This window comes from Podarcis gaigeae, assembly GCF_964106915.1.
Source record: "Podarcis gaigeae genome assembly, chromosome: 9".
Classification (NCBI taxonomy): Eukaryota; Metazoa; Chordata; class Lepidosauria; order Squamata; family Lacertidae; genus Podarcis; species Podarcis gaigeae.
The window spans coordinates 6,755,808-6,774,796 of NC_139685.1; the positions used below are offsets into that span (position 1 = coordinate 6,755,808).

General features: G+C 47.2%; 1 protein-coding gene across 1 annotated transcript in view; it reads left to right on the forward strand.

Moving 5' to 3' along the window:
* Nucleotides 1-18,989, forward strand: part of STRA6 (signaling receptor and transporter of retinol STRA6) — a 55,375-nt gene that overhangs the window by 6,317 nt on the left and 30,069 nt on the right. The window contains exons 2-4 of the mRNA XM_083698285.1: nucleotides 6,747-6,858; nucleotides 17,520-17,598; nucleotides 18,763-18,848. Coding sequence (XP_083554411.1) covers nucleotides 6,758-6,858; nucleotides 17,520-17,598; nucleotides 18,763-18,848 — 266 coding nt within the window. The 5' untranslated portion in view covers nucleotides 6,747-6,757. The remainder of the gene's footprint in view (nucleotides 1-6,746; nucleotides 6,859-17,519; nucleotides 17,599-18,762; nucleotides 18,849-18,989) is intronic.

Here is an 18,989-nt window from a genome sequence, read left to right on the forward strand (position 1 = left end):
ATCAGCCTTCATGAACCCAGCAGGGCATAATGCTTGTTTCTTTTGGTTTCATATAAGCCACTGTTCTTTGCCCCAACCCCCACCCCATTTGTTAGACTCTTGAAAACATCTCGGTCACAGGGAAGAAAGCTGTTTGAAACAAGAGATTGGTTTACCTTTGGCCCTCCAACCAATTGTCAGGAATGAGTTGGAATCACTCAGCATCTGGAAGGCTGCAGGTTAGCTGCCTCTAGTTTATGCATAGATTCAGAGCATCCTTTTATGTTAGATGGAGAAGTGACAGTTTGGAATATATTGGCGTGGTGTAGTGGTTAAGAGCGATAGCCTCGTAATCTGGTGAACCGGGTTCACGTCTCCGCTCCTCCACATGCAGCTGCTGGGTGACCTTGGGCTAGTCACACTTCTCTGAAGTCTCTCAGCCCCACTCACCTCACAGAGTGTTTGTTGTGGGGGAGGAAGGAAAAGGAGAATGTTAGCCACTTGGAGAATCCTTTGGGTAGTGATAAAGTGGGATATCAAATCCAAATTCTTCTTCTTTTTCAGCCTAGTGAAATGGTGGATGGGGCCTGTGAGTCATCTCTTCACTGTCTACCTGAACTTGCCTCATATGAGATCTGAGAAGGGACATAGCTTGGTGGTAGAGAACATGCTGTTCATGCAGAAGGTCCCAGGCTCAGTCCGTGGTATCTCCGGGTTGCCTTGGGAGAGACTGCTGTCTAAAACAGCTTTTGGTAGGAAAGATGGAGCCAGATGGACAAATGCTCTGACTGCTTTCAGGCAACTTCCCAAATGGCTATATTTTTTAGGCACTCCAGCCATCTATTTCCCACTTCAGGTCTAATTTTCATGCTACTGTGTGGATTTGTGGTGCTACCACAACACCACAGCAGTTCAAAATGCTCAAACTGATGTGCAGCCAGTTGCAGATGAAAGCTAGAGCTTCCTGGATTCTCAAACAGCTGCCAGGTACTCAGAACAAACATTTGGTTACAGTCAGTACTTATGGAGGGACGTGGGTGGTGCTGTGGATTAAACCACAGAGCCTAGGACTTGCCGACCAGAAGGTCGGCGGTTCAAATCCCCACAATGGGGTGAGCTCCTGTTGCTCGGTCCCTGCTCCTGCCAACCTAGCAGTTCAAAAGCACATCAAAGTACAAATAGATAAATAGGTACCGCTCCAGCGGGAAGGTAAACGGCATTTCCATGCGCTGCTTTGGTTCACCAGAAGCGGCTTAGTCATGCTGGCCACATGACCCGGAAGCTGTACGCCAGCTTCCTCGACCCGTAAAGCGAGATGAGCGCCACAACCCCAGAGTCGGTCACGACTGGACCTAATGGTCAGGGGTCCCTTTACCTTTTTACTTGTGGAAGTATAATATATCTGATTGAACGCATCTGTTAATTTCTGGCCCTCCCTTGGAATTGCTGGCACATAGCTGTGGTGAGTCTGAGACCCTGTCCTCACTGAGATGCAAAACCTGTGGCTGGGCCACCCCACCTCAGAGGGCAAACAGGTACCAGCAGGATGCTTCCATCTGAAGAAGAAAATAAAAATCCCATGCATGAATCGAATTCTTCTTTCTGCCTCTCTTTAGTTTGCCTGCAGCAATTTTTTTTCCTCAGGCTGTTTCCCTGGAGAGAGGGAAAGAGAGTGGGGAGAGGATAAAGGATACAGAATTTGGGCACAGAAGAGTGTGGCTTGATCTGTATTAAGTCTGCAAAGCACCATGTATCCAGACCAGGAGAACAAAGCTGTCCTGTGTGTACACAAAGCCCCAGGTCCACCTTTCAGTTGCAACAGGTGCTGCTGGAACTGAATAGCCTTGCATCTTGCCTTAATAATCCCTCGCACGTTTGCAGCTGCCTTTAGCTCTTCCAAAGTGGGTCAGGTTGCCTTCTGAGACACTTTCCCAAATCCCCCCTCAACATACTGGAATGGGAACTGGTTGGTACGTAGGCAGGGGAAAACAAGACTCAGCTTTCCTTGGGGTGGAGTGCAGAAGTAGCCCCACCTACCTTGCAGGGTTATTGTAGGATAAAGTGGGGGGGGGCATTAAGTGATTTTGAGCTCTTTTTTATTATTATTATTATTATTATTATTATTATTATTATTACAAATTTCTCTTTTACAAATTATTCAAACATTACCATATTTGCCAAATTACAAGTTTTTGACTTCCACCAGCTCCTCCCACAATCCTCATATTTTATATTTATTACGCATTTCCTTTATAATATATTGCCAGTTGATAATATCCTTTCATCTCGTTTTCTTTTACAATACCCTTTCTCATCACAAAGCCTCTTTAAAACCGACTAGCGTTGTCTGTTCATCACAGATATTTTCCAGATAAATCGTAAACTTTCTCCAGTCCTCAGTGAACTTGTGATCTTTCTGGTGTCTAATTTTCCCAGTCATTTTATCTAGTTCTGCAAAGTCCATAAGTTTCATTCTCCACTCTTCCACTGTCGGTAATTCCTCTTGTTTCCATTTTTGGGCCATTAAAATTCTTGCCGCAGTCACTGCATATTGAAAAAGTTTGTAGTCACTTTTATTAATTTCTCTTCCTGTAATTCCTAACAAAAAAGCTTCTGGTTTCTTTACAAATGTATATTTAAACATCTTTTTCAACTCGTTATATATCATTTCCCAGAAGCCCTTCACCTTCTTACACTCCCACCACATATGGAAAGAAGACCCTTCCTTTTTTTTACATTTCCAACACTTATTACATGTTTTGAACATTTTTGCAAGCTTAACCGGGGTGATATACCATCTATATACCATTTTCATAATGTTTTCCTTTATCGTCATACATGCAGTGAATTTCATATTGTGATTTTGAGCTCTTTGCAGGAAGGAGGAGTGTGTGAGAGTTTTGTTTCGTTTTTAAAGGGTGAGGTGTTGATTGCTGAGCTGCATTCTGGTCCTTCATACATTTCTGTAGATATATTGATTTTGTACACCTATTAACCTACCTACCTACCTACCTACCTACCTACCCTGGAACTTACTGCAATGGCTGTTATCATTTGAACTTCAACAAAATACTCTTTGGGGGTTACCTAATTCATATGAAATACTCCTGGAAAACTTTTCTGCTAGAGAAGGGTAGCTACTTTAAACACACTGCCTTAAAAAAGAGGGGGAAGATTGGCATAGAATTTGCATGTGTTTTGATGTATAAATGCAGCTTCAGATTTAAGTAGATTTAAATACAAGCCCTCTTGCCCCAGGGAGCGAGACTGGGAGCTGCCTGTCTGCCCAGCCTGCCTTCCAGGGGCAAACTGCAGGTGGGCCTCTCCAAGGTCCTTGCTTTATTTTATTATGGATCTGTATCACTGAACTGGGCATGAACAGTCAGTTAGAGGAAGCCTTCAAACAGACTAGGATGGTCCTCTGTAAATCAGGACATGTGGCCACCGCAAAACGGATCAAAATATTGGAAGCGAGTGGACCAGTTCATGGAGGAGACAGTTATTGGCAGCTACTAGCCACAATAGTAAAGGGACGCGGGTGGCGCTGTGGGTTAAACCACAGAGCCTAGGACTTGCTGATCAGAAGGTCGGCGGTTTGAATCCCCGCGACGGGGTGAGCTCCCGTTGCTCGGTCTCTGCTCCTGCCAACCTAGCAGTGCGAAAGCACGTCAAAGTAGATAAATAGGTACCGCTCCGGCGGGAAGGTAAACGGCGTTTCCATGTGCTGCTCTGGTTTGCCAGTCCTGCTGGCCACATGACCCGGAAGCTGTACGCCGGCTCCCTCGGCCAATAAAGTGAGATGAGCACCGCAACCCCAGAGTCGTCCGCGACTGGACCTAATGGTCAGGGGTCCCTTTAACTTTACCTAGCCACAATGGCTATGCTGTCTCCATAGCCGAATGCCACAGTACTTTTTCTGGAAACCACAGAAGGGAGAGGGCCCTTGTGCTCAGATCCTGCTTGAACACTGGACCAGATGGGCCATTGGCCTGATCCAGCAGGCTCCTCTTACATTCTCAGATCTAGGGAATGAGGCCAGTTTGTCAATGAAACGTCTTGTTATATGGCGCCCCCTCCTCAAGAGTGCAAGAGTCCAGGGGTATCAGTTGCACTTCTTGGGGACTGTGTTTACTTTAGGACAATGAGACACAGACGTCTGTGGCATCTTTATGATCTATGGTTCATTTACGCATGTATACAGCCTGAGTCTGGATGGAGAGAGTGTGGAGCATTCACCTCCCAAGAGGGTCCTGTTTCTTCCCGTTGCTGCAGTCCCAGATTCCAAGAGAGCCCCCAATATCACGTGTGCTCTGCCTGCCTCCTGCCCACGCTTGCAAAATGGACCCTGTTTCGGTTTGCTTAGATTCACTTGCAAGTCTTACTCAGAACAAACCCATTGAAGTGAATGGGCCCGACTAACTTAGGTTCAATTAATTTCAATGGGTCTACTCTGAGTCAGACCTATGTTTTAACAATGGCAGCCACCATCCAGGATGACTTTCAAGCCCAGATTCCTGGCTCAGCTGAGCTACCTTCCTGCGCAAAGTTCAATTGAATTGAATTAACTCCCTCTAAAAGAAATCAAAAGCTGTTCTTGAGTCAGATCTCTTATCGTTTTTATTAAAAGCCACATGCAATATGCTCTCATTGCACTCTCTGCTCCTCCATCCCCTCCCACCCCTCAAACACTTCCCAATTCACTGTTGCGCTATTCATTTTGGCGAAAAGCAAAATGCTCTCTGGGGAGTGATGGATAGTGGGAAATGAAGAATACGCAGGGGCTTTATTGCAGCCATCAATCTCTTCCCTCGCAGTCCCGATCAAAGCCTTTGCTTTCCCAGGCAGAGGTTAGGCAGAGGAGCAAAGGGATCGAGTTTCGGGCAAACGCAGGGCGGAGTGTGGACTCCATGCTGGGAGAGCGAGCAAGAATTTGGCTCTTGCAAAGCGGTCACTGTGAGATGCCCCATTCATGCTTGGCAAGGTCTGTGGGGAGACGAGGGGACCGTACAGATGGGAATGTGGATCCCTCCGGTCCAAAGGGGGAAGGTGTAGACCAGGAACCCCCAACCTGCGCCACTCCAGATGTTTTGGCCTACAACTCCCATGATCCCTAGCTAACAGGACCAGTGGTCAGGGATGATGGGAATAGTAGTCCAAAACATCTGGAGGGCCGGAGGTTGGGGGTGCCTGGTGTAGACTCTGGCTCTGAATGTGCCACCTGTGTGACTCCCCCCTCAGAAATTCTGAAATCCTTCCTTGTACATCTTCTTTGATTTTGGTGATCTGAATTCATAGAATCATAGAATTGTAGACCAAGGGTCATCTAGTCCAACCCTATGCAATGCAGGAATCCCAGCTAAAACATCCATGGCAGATGGCCTCCCAATCTCTGCTTACAATCCTCCAAGGAAGGAGAGTCCATCACCTCCTGAGGGAGACCATTCCATTGTCAAACAGCTCTCATTCTCAGAAAGTTCTTCCTGGTGTTCTGGAATAGTTAGTGGCTAGTAGCCCTCACAATCTGCACAGTTAAACTATGGAACTTGCTCCCCCTGTGTGATGGCCTGGGACTTGGGCTCGGACTCGGAAACCGGTGGAGTCTCGGTCCGCACCGGATCCTCTGCCTCAGGCAGCATCTGAACCGAGTCTGGGGCCTGATCCTGAAGAGCCCCAGCCTGCACAGGTTCCCCTGCAACAAGCACCAGCTGGGCCGAGTCAGGGGCCTGAGCCTGCCCTGGCTCCAGATGTGGGGATGACCTCGTTGCTTTCAGCTGGGCCATCAGCTGGAGCCTCAGCTTCAGGATCTGTCCTTCCAGTGAGCCCTCAGGGCTGATCTCCTTCAGAATGGAGAGGTTTGATCTTCTTGCAGTCCATGGGACTCTCAAGAGTCTCCTCCAGCACCAGAATTCAAAAGCATCAATTCTTCGGTGGTCAGCCTTCTTTATGGTCCAGCTCTCACTTCCATACATCACGACTGGGAAAACCATAGCTTTAACTATACGGACCTTTGCCTCCTTAGCTACTGTTTTTTAGAAATGGAGAGCATGGTTTGGCTTAAATTGGGAGGAGTTGGGACATGGAACCCAAGAAGTGCCTGGTGAATCAGGCCCATTGGCCCCACTTACTCCAGCATCCTGTTTTCATGGTGGCCAACCAGATTCCCCCCAGGGGAAGCCCACCCGCAGGATCTGAGCCCAAGAGCCCTCTCCCATGAGAATGTAAGAAGAGCCAATTTGCCCAATCCTCTTTTAAAGCCATCTTTAATCATTTTTGCTTCAACCCCCTCCTCCGCCCTGCTCCCGAGATTCACGTAAACCTCTGTTAAGTAAAGAAAACAATTGGTTTGGTTCATTCTGGGTCTGGCGTTCTCCGCAGTGGAGGGTGGGCGGGCAGGAACCCAATTCAACCTGCCCTTGGTTCCTTTTAATCTCCTTGTCTCATGTCATGACCCAGACTCTCCCAAGCGAGATTTTTATGGCCACGCTCTCTATTCTCCTTTGTTTTCATCAGCTGTTGAAACAGGAGTCACTTGGAGCCAAGTTCTACAGAGTAAAGTGGGAGGGAGAAAGAGGCAGAAGGAGCGAAAGGAAAGAAAGAGTTGAGTCTCACAGCTGCCAGAGCCGGGCGCAATGGGGGTTTAAACTCAGCAAGTTAACCTGAATCAGCTGCGGGACAGATGCTTAATAAGAAGGGTTAAATCTATAGCTAAGAAAAAAATCTCACGCACCCCTCCCCCCATTATTCTTTGCATTTATCCTGCCGGACAGAAGCAAATAGGATGTCTTCCGAAGGGCTGGTGACCGACGACCTCTCCATGGATGGCAACTTTGCTTCTGATGATAACTGGTATATATATGACCAGACAGGGGACCAGGATGAGTAAGTATTGCTAATCCATTTGTTTCCCAAGTATGATGTGTGTGTCACTGAATAGGAAATGCGATTCAGTGGAGGGAATCCCAGGTCTGAAATGAATGTGCTCCTAAAACTTCCCTTCCTTTCAAATTTCGGTTTCCTATCTGCTCAGGATATGCCAGCATTTACTGAATGTTTGGTCCCTTTATGTCCAGCATTGTACTGTATTTGACCACTACACCTCATAGCTAGTTTGGGAGGGTGTTTTGAGAGTGTTTTCTTGGGGGATCTGCAATGGCATATGACTACATTTGATTGCCTGACATGTAAAGGTATGTAGTATCTGAGAGATAACATGCAATGGAAGTTAGTACCTTACCTTCATATTCAATGCCTGCCGAATCCATGAGTAGGTGCCAACAGATCTAAAGTACTCAAATTTTCACTGGGGGGAGAATACATTTTGGTGGTGTAGCAGCATATTTGCTTTAGGTCTAAGCCATAATCTGTCTTTCACCACCACCTTGCCACAGTCCTTGGCAAAGCTGTTCTTAAAAGTCCCTATGCCAGCATTTTCTGTAATCTATTAATCCTCCTGTAGCCCCATTTATATTACTACTTTATCATGGTCTCCTCCTGGGGCAGAAATCATATCATCATATATCATATCATATCATATCCATATTATGTATTGCTATTAACGTTACAGATAGGTAGCCGTGTTGGTCTGCCATAGTCAAAACAAAACAAAATTCTTTCCAGTAGCACCTTAAAGACCAACTAAGTTAGTTCTTGGTATGAGCTTTCGTGTGCATGCACACGAAAGCTCATACCAAGAACTAACTTAGTTGGTCTTTAAGGTGCTATTAACGTGTTTTTGGAAGTAGCCTTTTCAGTTCAGCCCCAAAGTGAATTGTATTTTGAGAACTTTCACTCCTCAAATCAAAGGCATTTTTTTGGGGGGGGGGTGTATTTCATACAACTGTCCTGTCCCCCCGGAATGCGGCTTTTTCATTTATTTGTGGCAGCTGTGGCCAGTGATCCATGCAATTTGGTGCTGATGGTGGTTCTGCTCCTTAATGGAGCTCAGGACTGTTCCCTCGCCATTCAGAGTGAGGGCAGGAATCATTATTTTCTGATCCTGCCCTCACTCGGATATGGTTTTGTGAATGTTTCCCGCATGGCTACAGTGTCATTTCACTAGCCAAAATACCCACCAAACAACCTATGAACAAAGTGGTAACATTGGCAAAAAAAACCACCCTACAATTAGACATCAGTTTTGATGGATTGATGTGAACTGTAGATTCTTTCGGCTTGTATCAGTCTAAATATTAGCAAATATGGCTTCATATTAGTTTCAATATTCTCATTTCATTTTCATTTATTTTTAAAGCCTTATTTTCATTTTCCTTCTGCTGTGGGAGCAGCAAGATCCTCTTTCTTTCTTTCTTTCTTTCTTTCTTTCTTTCTTTCTTTCTTTCTTTCTTTTTCTTATTTTTACTGGATTTTTGAAATGATAGGCAAAACAAAAGTTTTATATCACTCTCACAATAAATTTGGTAGCAATAAGAATGCTAAGCCTAAGCGATGTTATATAGAGTTTTTCAACAACAAAAAGGGAAATAAAATAAAGACCCACAACTACACTACAGGGTCCTATGCGCGTGTATTTTACAGATACATTTTATTGACCCCAAAATAGCTCTTTAATGTGGCCGCCAAAGGAAATGGTCTCCAGTAGGACTCCCATTTGTTCCTCTGAGCATTTGTTTTGAACCAAATGGGCTCCATTCAGTTTCGTTTTCCACTCGCTCCAAAATGAATGAAAACATAACAAGAGCCTGGCTGGATCAGGCCAGTAGCCCACCTAGTGCAAGGGGCTGAAGGTGACTTACACAGTTCTCCTCCTCCCCGTTTTCTCCTCACAACAGCCCTGTGCAGTACACTAGGCTAAGAGTGTCCCAATGTTGGGATTCGAACCCTGCTCTCTCCCAGTCCCAAGTCCAAGAATCTTAACTACTGCACCTAATTGGCTCTTCAGTCGGGCTGTTTGTTTTTGTTCGGGGTTTACTCGTTGGTTTGAAACCTTCTGTCAAAGTCAGCTCTGATTTTTGACGTGAAGCTTTAATAAATTCAAATAATGCTTTTTTGTTTAAAAACACAACATGGCATCCTGTTAAGGCTCTCATTTTCTTTAATTTGTTTGTCTCATAATAGTTGATTGCCTTTCAAAGCTGTTCATGGGGCAATTTACATGTTTGTTTTTGTTTTGTTTTGTTTGTAAAATCCACACTGAATGGGGGGAAAACACACAACCTCTAAAACTAATAAACACGTTTGGAAAATAATAATCATAAAACAACAGGAACATAGCAACAGGATGAAATAGTGCTGACTTTTCTACAAAATGAAAAACAAGGTGAAATAACACTTTTTATGGGTTTTGTAGAGTTTTTATGGGAATTGTAGAGTTGAAAGAGACCCCGAAGGATACCTAGTCCAACCTTATGCAATGCAGGAATCACAGTTAACCCCAATTTACTCCAAAGCCACAGCGGAAAAAGCCCTGCTTCCTGAAGGATGACAATAATAATAGTTATTATTATTTCTTGTTCTTCCCGAACTGGATCTGAATGGGTCTGAAGGTGGCATCTTGCTGGATGTTTCTGAGCACAATTCAAAGTGTTGGTGTTGACCTTTAAAGCCCTAAATGGCCTTGGCCCAGTATACCTGAAGGAGCATTTCCACCCCCATTGTTCTGCCCAGACGCTTAGGTCCAGCGCCGAGGTCCTTTTGGCGGTTCCCTCATTGCGAGAAGCAAAGCTACAGCGAACCAGGCAGAGGGCCTTCTCAGTAGTGGCACCCGCCCTTTGGAACGCCCTCCCATCAGATGTCAAAGCGATAAAGTGATAAATAAACCTGACATTCAGAAGACATCTTAAGGCAGCCCTGTTCAGGGAAGTTTTTAATGTGTGATATTTTAGTGTATTTTTGGTTTCTAGGGAAGCCGCCCAGAGTGGCTGGGGAAACCCAGCCAGATGGGCGGGGTACAAATAATAAATTATTATTATTATTATTATTATTATCCATGAGCAACTCCCCAGGGTGGCAAACAACTGAATTGCACATGGCAGCTTCTCCAGGGAGCTTTGGGCTCCCTCCTCCCACCCAGGCTGGCCTCTTCGTCCTCCGGGACAGGAAGAAGTGTAGGAGAGCTTCCTGTTCCAGTTGAGCCTTGCTTGAGCAACTTGGTCTCCCTGAGTTCCTGTGTGTTCCCAAATCCTTAATTCCTGACTTCCCTCCTCGATCCTGACTCCTGATTTATCCTTTTCAGTTCTGGCCGCTGACTGGACTGGATTCACAGAACAGCTGCGCAGCTGTAAAGGTAAAGGGACCCCTGACCATTAGGTCCAGTCGTGGACGACTCTGGGGTTGTGGCGCTCATCTCACTTTACTGGCCGAGGGAGCTGGTGTACAGCTTCTGGGTCATGTGGCCAGCATGACTAAGCCGCTTCTGGCGAACCAGAGCAGTGCACAGAAACACCGCTAACCTTCCCGTCAGAGCAGTACCTGTTTATCTACTTGTACTTTGACGTGCTTTCGAACTGCTAGGTTGGCAGGAGCAGGGACCGAGCAACGGGAGCTCACCCCGTCACGGGGATTCAAACCGCCAACCTTCTGATCGGCAAGTCCTAGGCTCTGTGATCTAACCTACAGCACCACCTGCGTCCCGTGCAGCCACTACAGGGGGGCTAAACAGCTTGCAGAATCTTTTACTGGCTTGGATTCAAGAACTAGACCAGGATCACAGCTGAACCTGAACCAAAAACTGTAGCTTGAAACAGGCATCAGGAATCACCAGATGTGCAAGTGTAGGATGGACTAGCTTAGCAGCACTCCGAGTGAAATGGATCTAGGGGTCTTGTTAGGCCACAAGCTTAAAGTGAGTCAACTGTGATGCAACAGCAAAAAGGCCAGTGTCATTCTAGGCTGCATCCACAGAAGTCTAATTTCCAGATCAAGAGAAAGCATAGTGCCACTCTATTCTGCCTTGGTCAGACCACACCTGGGGTCCTGTGTCCACTTCTGGGCACTCCAGTGTAAGAAGGCTAGTGCCAAACAGGAAGATGTGCAGAGGCAGGTGACTGAGATGATAGAGTCTGGAATCCAAGACCTTTTGAGGAACCGTTAAGGGAACTGGGGGGACGCGGGTGGCGCTGTGGGTTAAACCACAGAGCCTCGGACATGCCGATCAGAAGGTTGGCGGTTCGAATCCCCGCAACGGGGTGAGCTCCCGTTGCTCGGTCCCTGCTCCTGCCAACCTAGCAGTTCGAAAGCACATCAAAGTGCAAGTAGATAAATAGGTACCACTCCGGCGGGAAGGTAAACGGCGTTTCCGTGCGCTGCTCTGGTTTGCCAGAAGCGGCTTAGTCATGCTGGCCACATGACCCGGAATCTGTACGCCAGCTCCCTCGGCCAGTAAAGTGAGATGACCGCCACATCCCCAGAGTCGGTCACAACTGGACCTAATGGTCAGGGGTCCCTTTACCTTTACCTATTCCATAATAATACTACTAATAATACTAATACTACAACTAATAATTTTTTTATTTTTTATTTTTTACACCCCACCCATCTGGGGCTGGTTGCACTGGGCACTCCAGTGTAAGAAGGCTAGTGCCAAACAGGAAGATGTGCAGAGGCAGGTGACTGAGATGATAGAGTCTGGAATCCAAGACCTTTTGAGGAACCGTTAAGGGAACTGGGGGGACGCGGGTGGCGCTGTGGGTTAAACCACAGAGCCTAGGACTTGCCGATCCGAAGGTCAGCGGTTCAAATCCCCGCGACGGGGTGAGCTCCCGTTGCTCGGTCCCAGCTCCTGCCCACCTAGCAGTTCGAAAGCACATCAAAGTGCAAGTAGATAAATAGGTACCGCTCCAGCAGGAAGGAAAACAGCGTTTCCGTGCGCTGCTCTGGTTCATCAGAAGTGGCTTAGTCATGCTGGCCACATGACCCGGAAGCTGTATGCCGGCTAACTCAGCCAATAAAGTGAGATGAGCGCCGCAACCCCAGAGTTGGCTACACTGGACCTAATAGTCAGGGGTCCCTTTACCCTTTAAGGGAACTGGGGCTGTTTCGCCTGGAGCAAAGAAGACTGAGATGTAGCCTGAGAGCCATCTTCAAATATCGAAAGGACTGTCACATGTAAGATGGAGTAAGCTTTCCTTCTGCTGCTCCAGAGGGGAAGACCCGAAGCAACAGATTCAAATGACAAGGAAGGAGATTCTGGCAAAATATCAGGAAGAACTTGCTGGCAGCAAGAGCTGTTCAACAGGGAAGGGGAATCCTTTGGGAGGTTGTGGACTCTCGTTCCTTGGAGGTTTTTAAGAAGAGCTGAGATGGCCCTCTGTCAAGGGTGCTTTAGCCGTGATTCCTGCATTACAGGAGGTTGGCCTTTGGGATCCCTTCCAACCGTATACCGTATTTTTCGCCCTATAGGACGCACCGTCCCATAAGGCGCACCTAGTTTTTTGGGGGGGAAATAAAGGGGGGAAGATTATTTTCCCCCAGGCATGGGGTTGGGGCAGGGGAGGCCCGCCGGAGCTTCCCATGACCCCAGCCCCCAAACAGGCAGCTCTCTGCAAGCTGTGGGAGCCCAGCGCTGGCTCCCGCTGCTTGCGGACAGGTCCATGAAGGCTGCATTCGCCCCATAGGACGCACACACATTTCCCCTTCATTTTTGGAGGGGAAAAAGTGCGTCCTATAGGGCGAAAAATACGGTAATTCTATGTTCCAAAAATGAGGTGCTGAGTGATTCAGCTGGGCTTGGCTAAACAGCATGACTAGAAGTGGGCACAAAGCTCCTCTTTGCATTCAGATCCCAGGAAGGCTTGGACTTCAGCTTCATTCATCGGCTGTAACTTGATCCCTGTTTGGGTTTAGGTGAAACCAGAAGCACTGAAAAGTCACAACAAAGAGCCAACAAAGAGTCCCTTTCTCTAGGTCAGCATCCTGCTGCTCCTCTCTCCAGAATGTTTGTTCTTGTTAGACTTTACCAGGGAGGGTAAAAGGTAAAGGGACCCCTGATCATTAGGTCCAGTCACGGACGACTCTGGGGTTGCGGCGCTCATCTCACTTTACTGGCTGAGGGAGTCAGCGTACAGCTTCCGGGTTATGTGGCCAGCATGACTAAGCTGCTTCTAGCGAACCAGAGCAGCGCACGGAAATGCCGTTTACCTTCCTGCTGGAGCGTGCTTTCGTACTGCTAGGTGGGCAGGAGCAGGGACCAAGCAACAGGAGCTCACCCTGTCGTGGTGATTCGAACCGTCGGCCTTCTGATCGGCACGCCCTAGACTTGCAAAAAAAAGGGGGGGAGACCCAGTCTTGCCCTGCTCTTTAAATCCGACCAGTAGCACTGCCACAGAGCACACCGTGGTATCTGCAAAGCAGTTTCTACAGAAACAGTGGCGTGAAATATTTCTTTGTTTGCTGGCTTACTATTACACTTATATCCCATGTTTTTCTCCAATGAGCTCAATGTGGCATACATGGTTGCCCCCCCCACCACCTATGTGTCCACAGAGCCTAGGACTTGCCAATCAGAAGGTTGGCAGTTCGAATCCCTGCGATGGGGTGAGCTCCTGTTGCTCGGTCCCTGCTCCTGCCAACATAGCAGTTCGAAAGCACGTCAAAGTGCAAGTAGATAAATAGGTACCACTCCAACGGGAAGGTAAATGGCATTTCCGTGCGCTGCTCTGGTTCACCAGAAGCGGCTTAGTATGTTGGCCACATGACCCAGAAGCTGTATGCCGGCTCCCTCGGCCAGTAAAGCGAGATGAGCACCGCAACCCCAGAGTCGGCCACGACTGGACCTAATGGTCAGGGGTCCCTTTACCTTTACCTTTACCTATCCCTGTGAGGTAGGTCAGCCTGAGAGTGAGTGACTGGCCCAAGTGGCCAAGTGGGGATCCCTGGTCCTAGTCTGACACTCTTGCCATTGCACCACAGAGGGCAGGGCAGTGTAGTTCAGCTGGGTTCCCAGTGCCCTGTGTGGCTGGCAATTACCCAGGGATGAGGGCAAGGCAGCAGGGTGCAGCAGGAGGACTTTGGGGCTGGCTCACCCCCCACCCTCTTGGAAAGAGGCAGCTAGGCAGAAACCCAGAAAGAAACACTATCTAACCTGTGCCACCCAAACAGCCACAACTGTGCGTATCCTGAAAAAGCAACCATTCAAAAGAGTTTCTTGCTCTGTGCCACAATCCTGGCAAAACGCAACCTTGCCCGCGGCAACAACAAGTGGCCAGCGAGGTCCCTGGTTTCAGACAGGTTGGTTTCTTCCAAGCCGATTTCCCAGTTCTTGGCTTCTTCCCAGGGTGGCGACTGGGGGGCCTCGGGTCCAGGGGGGCCAAATAAGAACTTAGGAAGAGCCTGTGGGTTCAGACCAGTGGCCCATCTAGTCCAGCTTCCTGTTCTCACAGGGGCCAGCCAGATCATAGAATCATAGAATGATAGAGTTGGGAGACACCCCAAGGGTCATCTAGACCCACCCCCTGCAATGCAGGAAACCAGGAAGGAGGACCCGAGCACAAGAATCTCCTGTCCTGTGGCTTCCAGCAACTGGCATTGAGAAGGAGTCCTGCTCCAACTGTGGAGGCTGAGCAGAGCCACCATGTGACGCTCAAGGCCTCTCTAGAGCAGGGCTCAGCAATCTTTTTCAGCTGTGGGCCGGTCTACTGTCTCTCAGACCATGTGGGGGGCCAGACTATATTTTGAAAAACAGCCTTGGTCCAGTATACCTGAAGGAGCGTCTCCACCCCCATCGTCCAGCCCGGACACTGAGGTCCAGCTCCGAGGGCCTTCTGGCGGTTCCCTCGCTGTGAGAAGCCAAGTTACAGGGAACCAGGCAGAGGGCCTTCTCGGTAGTGGCACCCGCCCTGTGGAACGCCCTCCCACCAGATGTCAAAGAGAAAAATAACTACCAGACTTTTAGGAGACATCTGAAGGCAGCCCTGTTTAGGGAAGCTTTTAATGTTTAATAGACTATTGTATTTTAATATTCTGTTGGAAGCTGCCCAGAGTGGCTGGGGAAACCCAGCCAGATGGGTGGGAAGGAAGGAAATAAATAAATAAATAAATAAATAAATAAATAAATAAATAATAAAAATGATCGAATTCCTATGCCCCACAAATAACCCAGAGATGCATTTTAAATAAAAGCACACATTCTACTCATGTAAAAACACGCTGATTCCTGGACCGTCCGCGGGCCAGATTGAGAAGGCAGTTGGGCTGCATCCAGCCCCTGGGCCATAGGTTGCCTATGCCTGCTCTAGTGGGTCCCTAGAGCAGGGACCCACGGTAAGGGCCACTTACGTTCCTCTGACCACATTTGCGTGTGTCCACCACCCCCGCTCTGTAGCTTCTGGAAGGTTGTCCATGGTGAGTTGTGGCCCTTGAGATGAAAGGGCTTCCTCATCTCCGTCTTCTTCTAAGGCCTCCCAATTCCCAGAGTGCAGGGCCAGCCCAAGACATTTTGGCACCTGAGGTGACCCATAAAAGGCAATCCTCCTCCCCACCAGAAAAGAAGGGGTGAGTGAAGATCTACACCAGGAACAAGGGGGAGATTGTAGTTCGACATGGGGATCTGCTGCCTCTATGGATTCTGCTGCCTGAGGCGGTGATCTCACCTTGCCTCATGGGTGGGTCGGCCCTGCCAGAGCGCCCTATGAAGAGAGGCTGGCTGTTAAACCCCTCTGGGAACTGTAGTTTTGTGAGAGGAACGGGGCTCTCAGCACCCACAACAAACTGCAGCTCCCAGCATTCTTTGGGGGCAGCCATGACTGTCTAAAGTGGTATCCTAGCACTTTCAATACAGGGCATGATCCTGACCTAAGTGGACTCCACCTGCCATTGGCTCTGATGCCCCCCAAGGGGCTCCAGCTCATAGCTGTCAACTTTTCCCTTTTCTTGTGAGGAATCCTATTCGGAATAAGGGAATTTCCCTTAAAAAAGGGAAAAGTTGACAGCTATGCTCCAGCTGCCCTGATGCTCCTTTGCTCATTGTTTGCAAATAGCTGCTTGGCTCCATCTCCTCCATCTCCATCTCCAGCCTTTTCTATGACAAGGGGGTAGATGCCAGGGTACCAGCTTCTCCACCCTTTTCAGCCCCCCGCTGCTTAGCAAAGTCCTCTCCCTCCCTCCCTCCCTCCCTCCCTCCAGTAACGTCCCTTGGGACCCACCTGAACTAATTCCTTATCCGCTATGGTGAATTTCCCAGCTCTTCAAATAAATTTCCACGGTTTTCCATCTCCCTTAGTTGAACCGTGTTATGCATATTTAGCGCCTTTAATCTCTTGCTCACAAAACCAGTTCTTTTAACACCCCTTCGGTTAATTTGGTTGCTCCTTTAAAAAAAAAATCCCTTTAATTTTAATATATATTGGCTCCCATTAACATAAGATATGTAAGCTCTGCCCTCAAACCCCTATTTTCCAAGGAACCAGAAAATGGCTTTGCATGCATGACATAGATTTATCTCCCTGCTTGGTTAATATAGTGGCACACATATACCAGAGATTTCCTGGAATAAGTATTTTACCCCCCGAGGGTAGAATCCTTGTGCAAAATCCTCCTTTTAGCTGGGCACAACTTATTGGATTCCGTTTTACACGATTGCGTGTTCAGACCCAGAAACCTCCCCCCTAAATAAATTCACACTTGACTCAATTTTTTTGTTTGGCTTTTGGCAGAATTTAGGCCACAACTTTATTGATTACAGCAAGTGACTGGTTGCATAGGCTCTGGTTTGACTAGCAGGGAGCGCTGACCCAGGGTTCCAGCATAGGTCAGCCAAGGGTGAACACCTGGATAAGTGGAAAGCCAGGAATGGGCTAACTCCGCCACCCAAATGTCCCCCTGGACTCAGGCACGGGCACAACCCCCTCTTAGGGGTTGACCAAACCCTCGAGTCCCTGGATTCCTTTAACGGAATACCCTACACATAGGGATGGCGAGAGCATTCTCCCATCCCTATCACCTGAACCAGAGCTTATCTGCAACCTTACAAGTTGTGACGATTTGCTACGCAGCAGGTGAAACCCAAATGGCAACAGCCAGTCAGCCAAGTGGGGGAAATTCCTGCCGTGCCCCTGTCCCAACGACACACGACACACGATGGCATAGCAAGGTCAAGCGCAAAGCCCTAAAAGTAGGGAGAGGTGGGCGGGTGTTCCGAATGCATGTGCCGAAAGAGGAAGCTCTGGGTCACGTGCATGGGCATAAATAGGTCCCTCGAACCGTTTGGACTGCGTCCCATTAGCCAGATTGTACCCATCTTCAAGGGACCTACCACTTGGGTGTTGTGGCTTACCAGTTGAATCCACCCACAACACAGGGTGTTGGTTGTCCAGGTCTCAGCGCAATACGTGCCCGATCTCTCCTGTGTTAGCTTTTTGGGCCCCTTAGTCCAGCACCCTCTTCTAAGCACAAGAGCCCTCTTCCCTTCCGTGGTTTCCAGCTAGGAGCCCCAATAGCCTTTAGCTCCATGGATTTGTCTCATCCTTTTTAAAAGCCATCCAAGTTGGTGGGCATCGCTGCCTCCTGTGGAAGGGAGTTCCATAGTCTAACTGTGCACCGCTTGAAGTGAATGTTCTTTTAAACATTTGCATTTCTCTTTCATATAGCATGACTCCTGAAGTTATCCCAGACTGCCACCCCACCATCCCTTATGACCTCTACCACGCCTGCATGGCTCCAGTATCAGTAAGTATTTCCCAAGTCGTCTCCTGCTCATGGAGCTCACAGACAATTTTTCAAAAAGATGAAGTCATACTGGAGACATCGCTGTGAGCAGGGAAGAGGAGAGGGGTTGCTAACTTGCCTGCGAAGTTTAATTTCATTTGCAAGTGACATTTGTGAAACTAAACTGAAATGTTAGGTCAACTCATTTCTATAGCATTGGTGTATCATGTTTCTCATTTATGTAAAAGGTCTTCCTTTTTTTTTATTTCATAGAGCTGAAGCATAATGGTGGATACTTATTCATCTATTCTAAAATATTTCTAAAATGCTTAATATTTTTTTTAAAAAAAATATGTTAGGGGTATATGGCAGTACGAAACATAACAAGACACTAAAATCATCTAATGAAGCAGAGCTTTAAAAGTACCATACTCAACTACGCAAACGGTTTGTCTCTGCAAAGCGAGTAACTGAAGTCGCTTCATGTACAATGGAGAAAAGGGATTTCCAGAGTGTAGGAGAAACAGTGGGAAATGTCTGTTTTCAAGTCAGCACTCTAATGTATTTCGTAGTCAAGTAAAAGTCAAAAGAAATCAACATCTCAGGGCCGTCTCATGAGGGCCCTGCTATAAACCCATAAGCCCTTGGCTCCTGGAGCTGCCACATTTTATATTTATCAAGATGGGATAGAGCTGTGCAAACAAACTCTTTGTTGCTCTCATTGTGTGTTTTTTTAAATAATATTTTATTAAGTTTTAACAATAACAAGGTTATAAAACAACAAATAAAAAAACACAAGAAAAATACAAAAATACAAAGATACAAAGATACAAACTTTTAACATAGAAAAAAAGAAAAAAACAAGAAACAAAAACCCCTCTTTTTTAATTTCTCATCTTTAGTTAACTTATTTTCCTGACCTCCTCACGCCTCCCTTTTTTGTATTCCATTTAAAAATTGGTTCAGCAAATTCATATCCTGTTAGTTTATCCTTAATTATTTTTTCTCACATATTATAGCTTCAAGTTTTCATCTAATATCACTCCAATCTTACATTTTACCTTATTACTAGAACCCCTTCATTTCATTTCAATGTCATCAACATTCAAAAAATTTACAATATTTCTGTAAATAGATTTTAACTTTGTTGCTCTCATTGAATCCACACCACTTCCTCTCTTGCAGCTGGCTGTCTTGCTGATTCTCTCTGTGCTGGTGAAGCGGAAGAAACTCTATAAAAATTGTTGGGATGGAGCCCCGGGACTTCTAAGGTACCCACCACGGCCCAGATGCAGCCTAGGGATGGAGGACATTGTCTTTTGCTGTCTCTGAGCTAAGATTGACAATTGTCATTTGTCAGGTTGTGAGTTCTTAAGGTGGCAAATTGGGGGGCGTGTGATTGTGGTAGGACC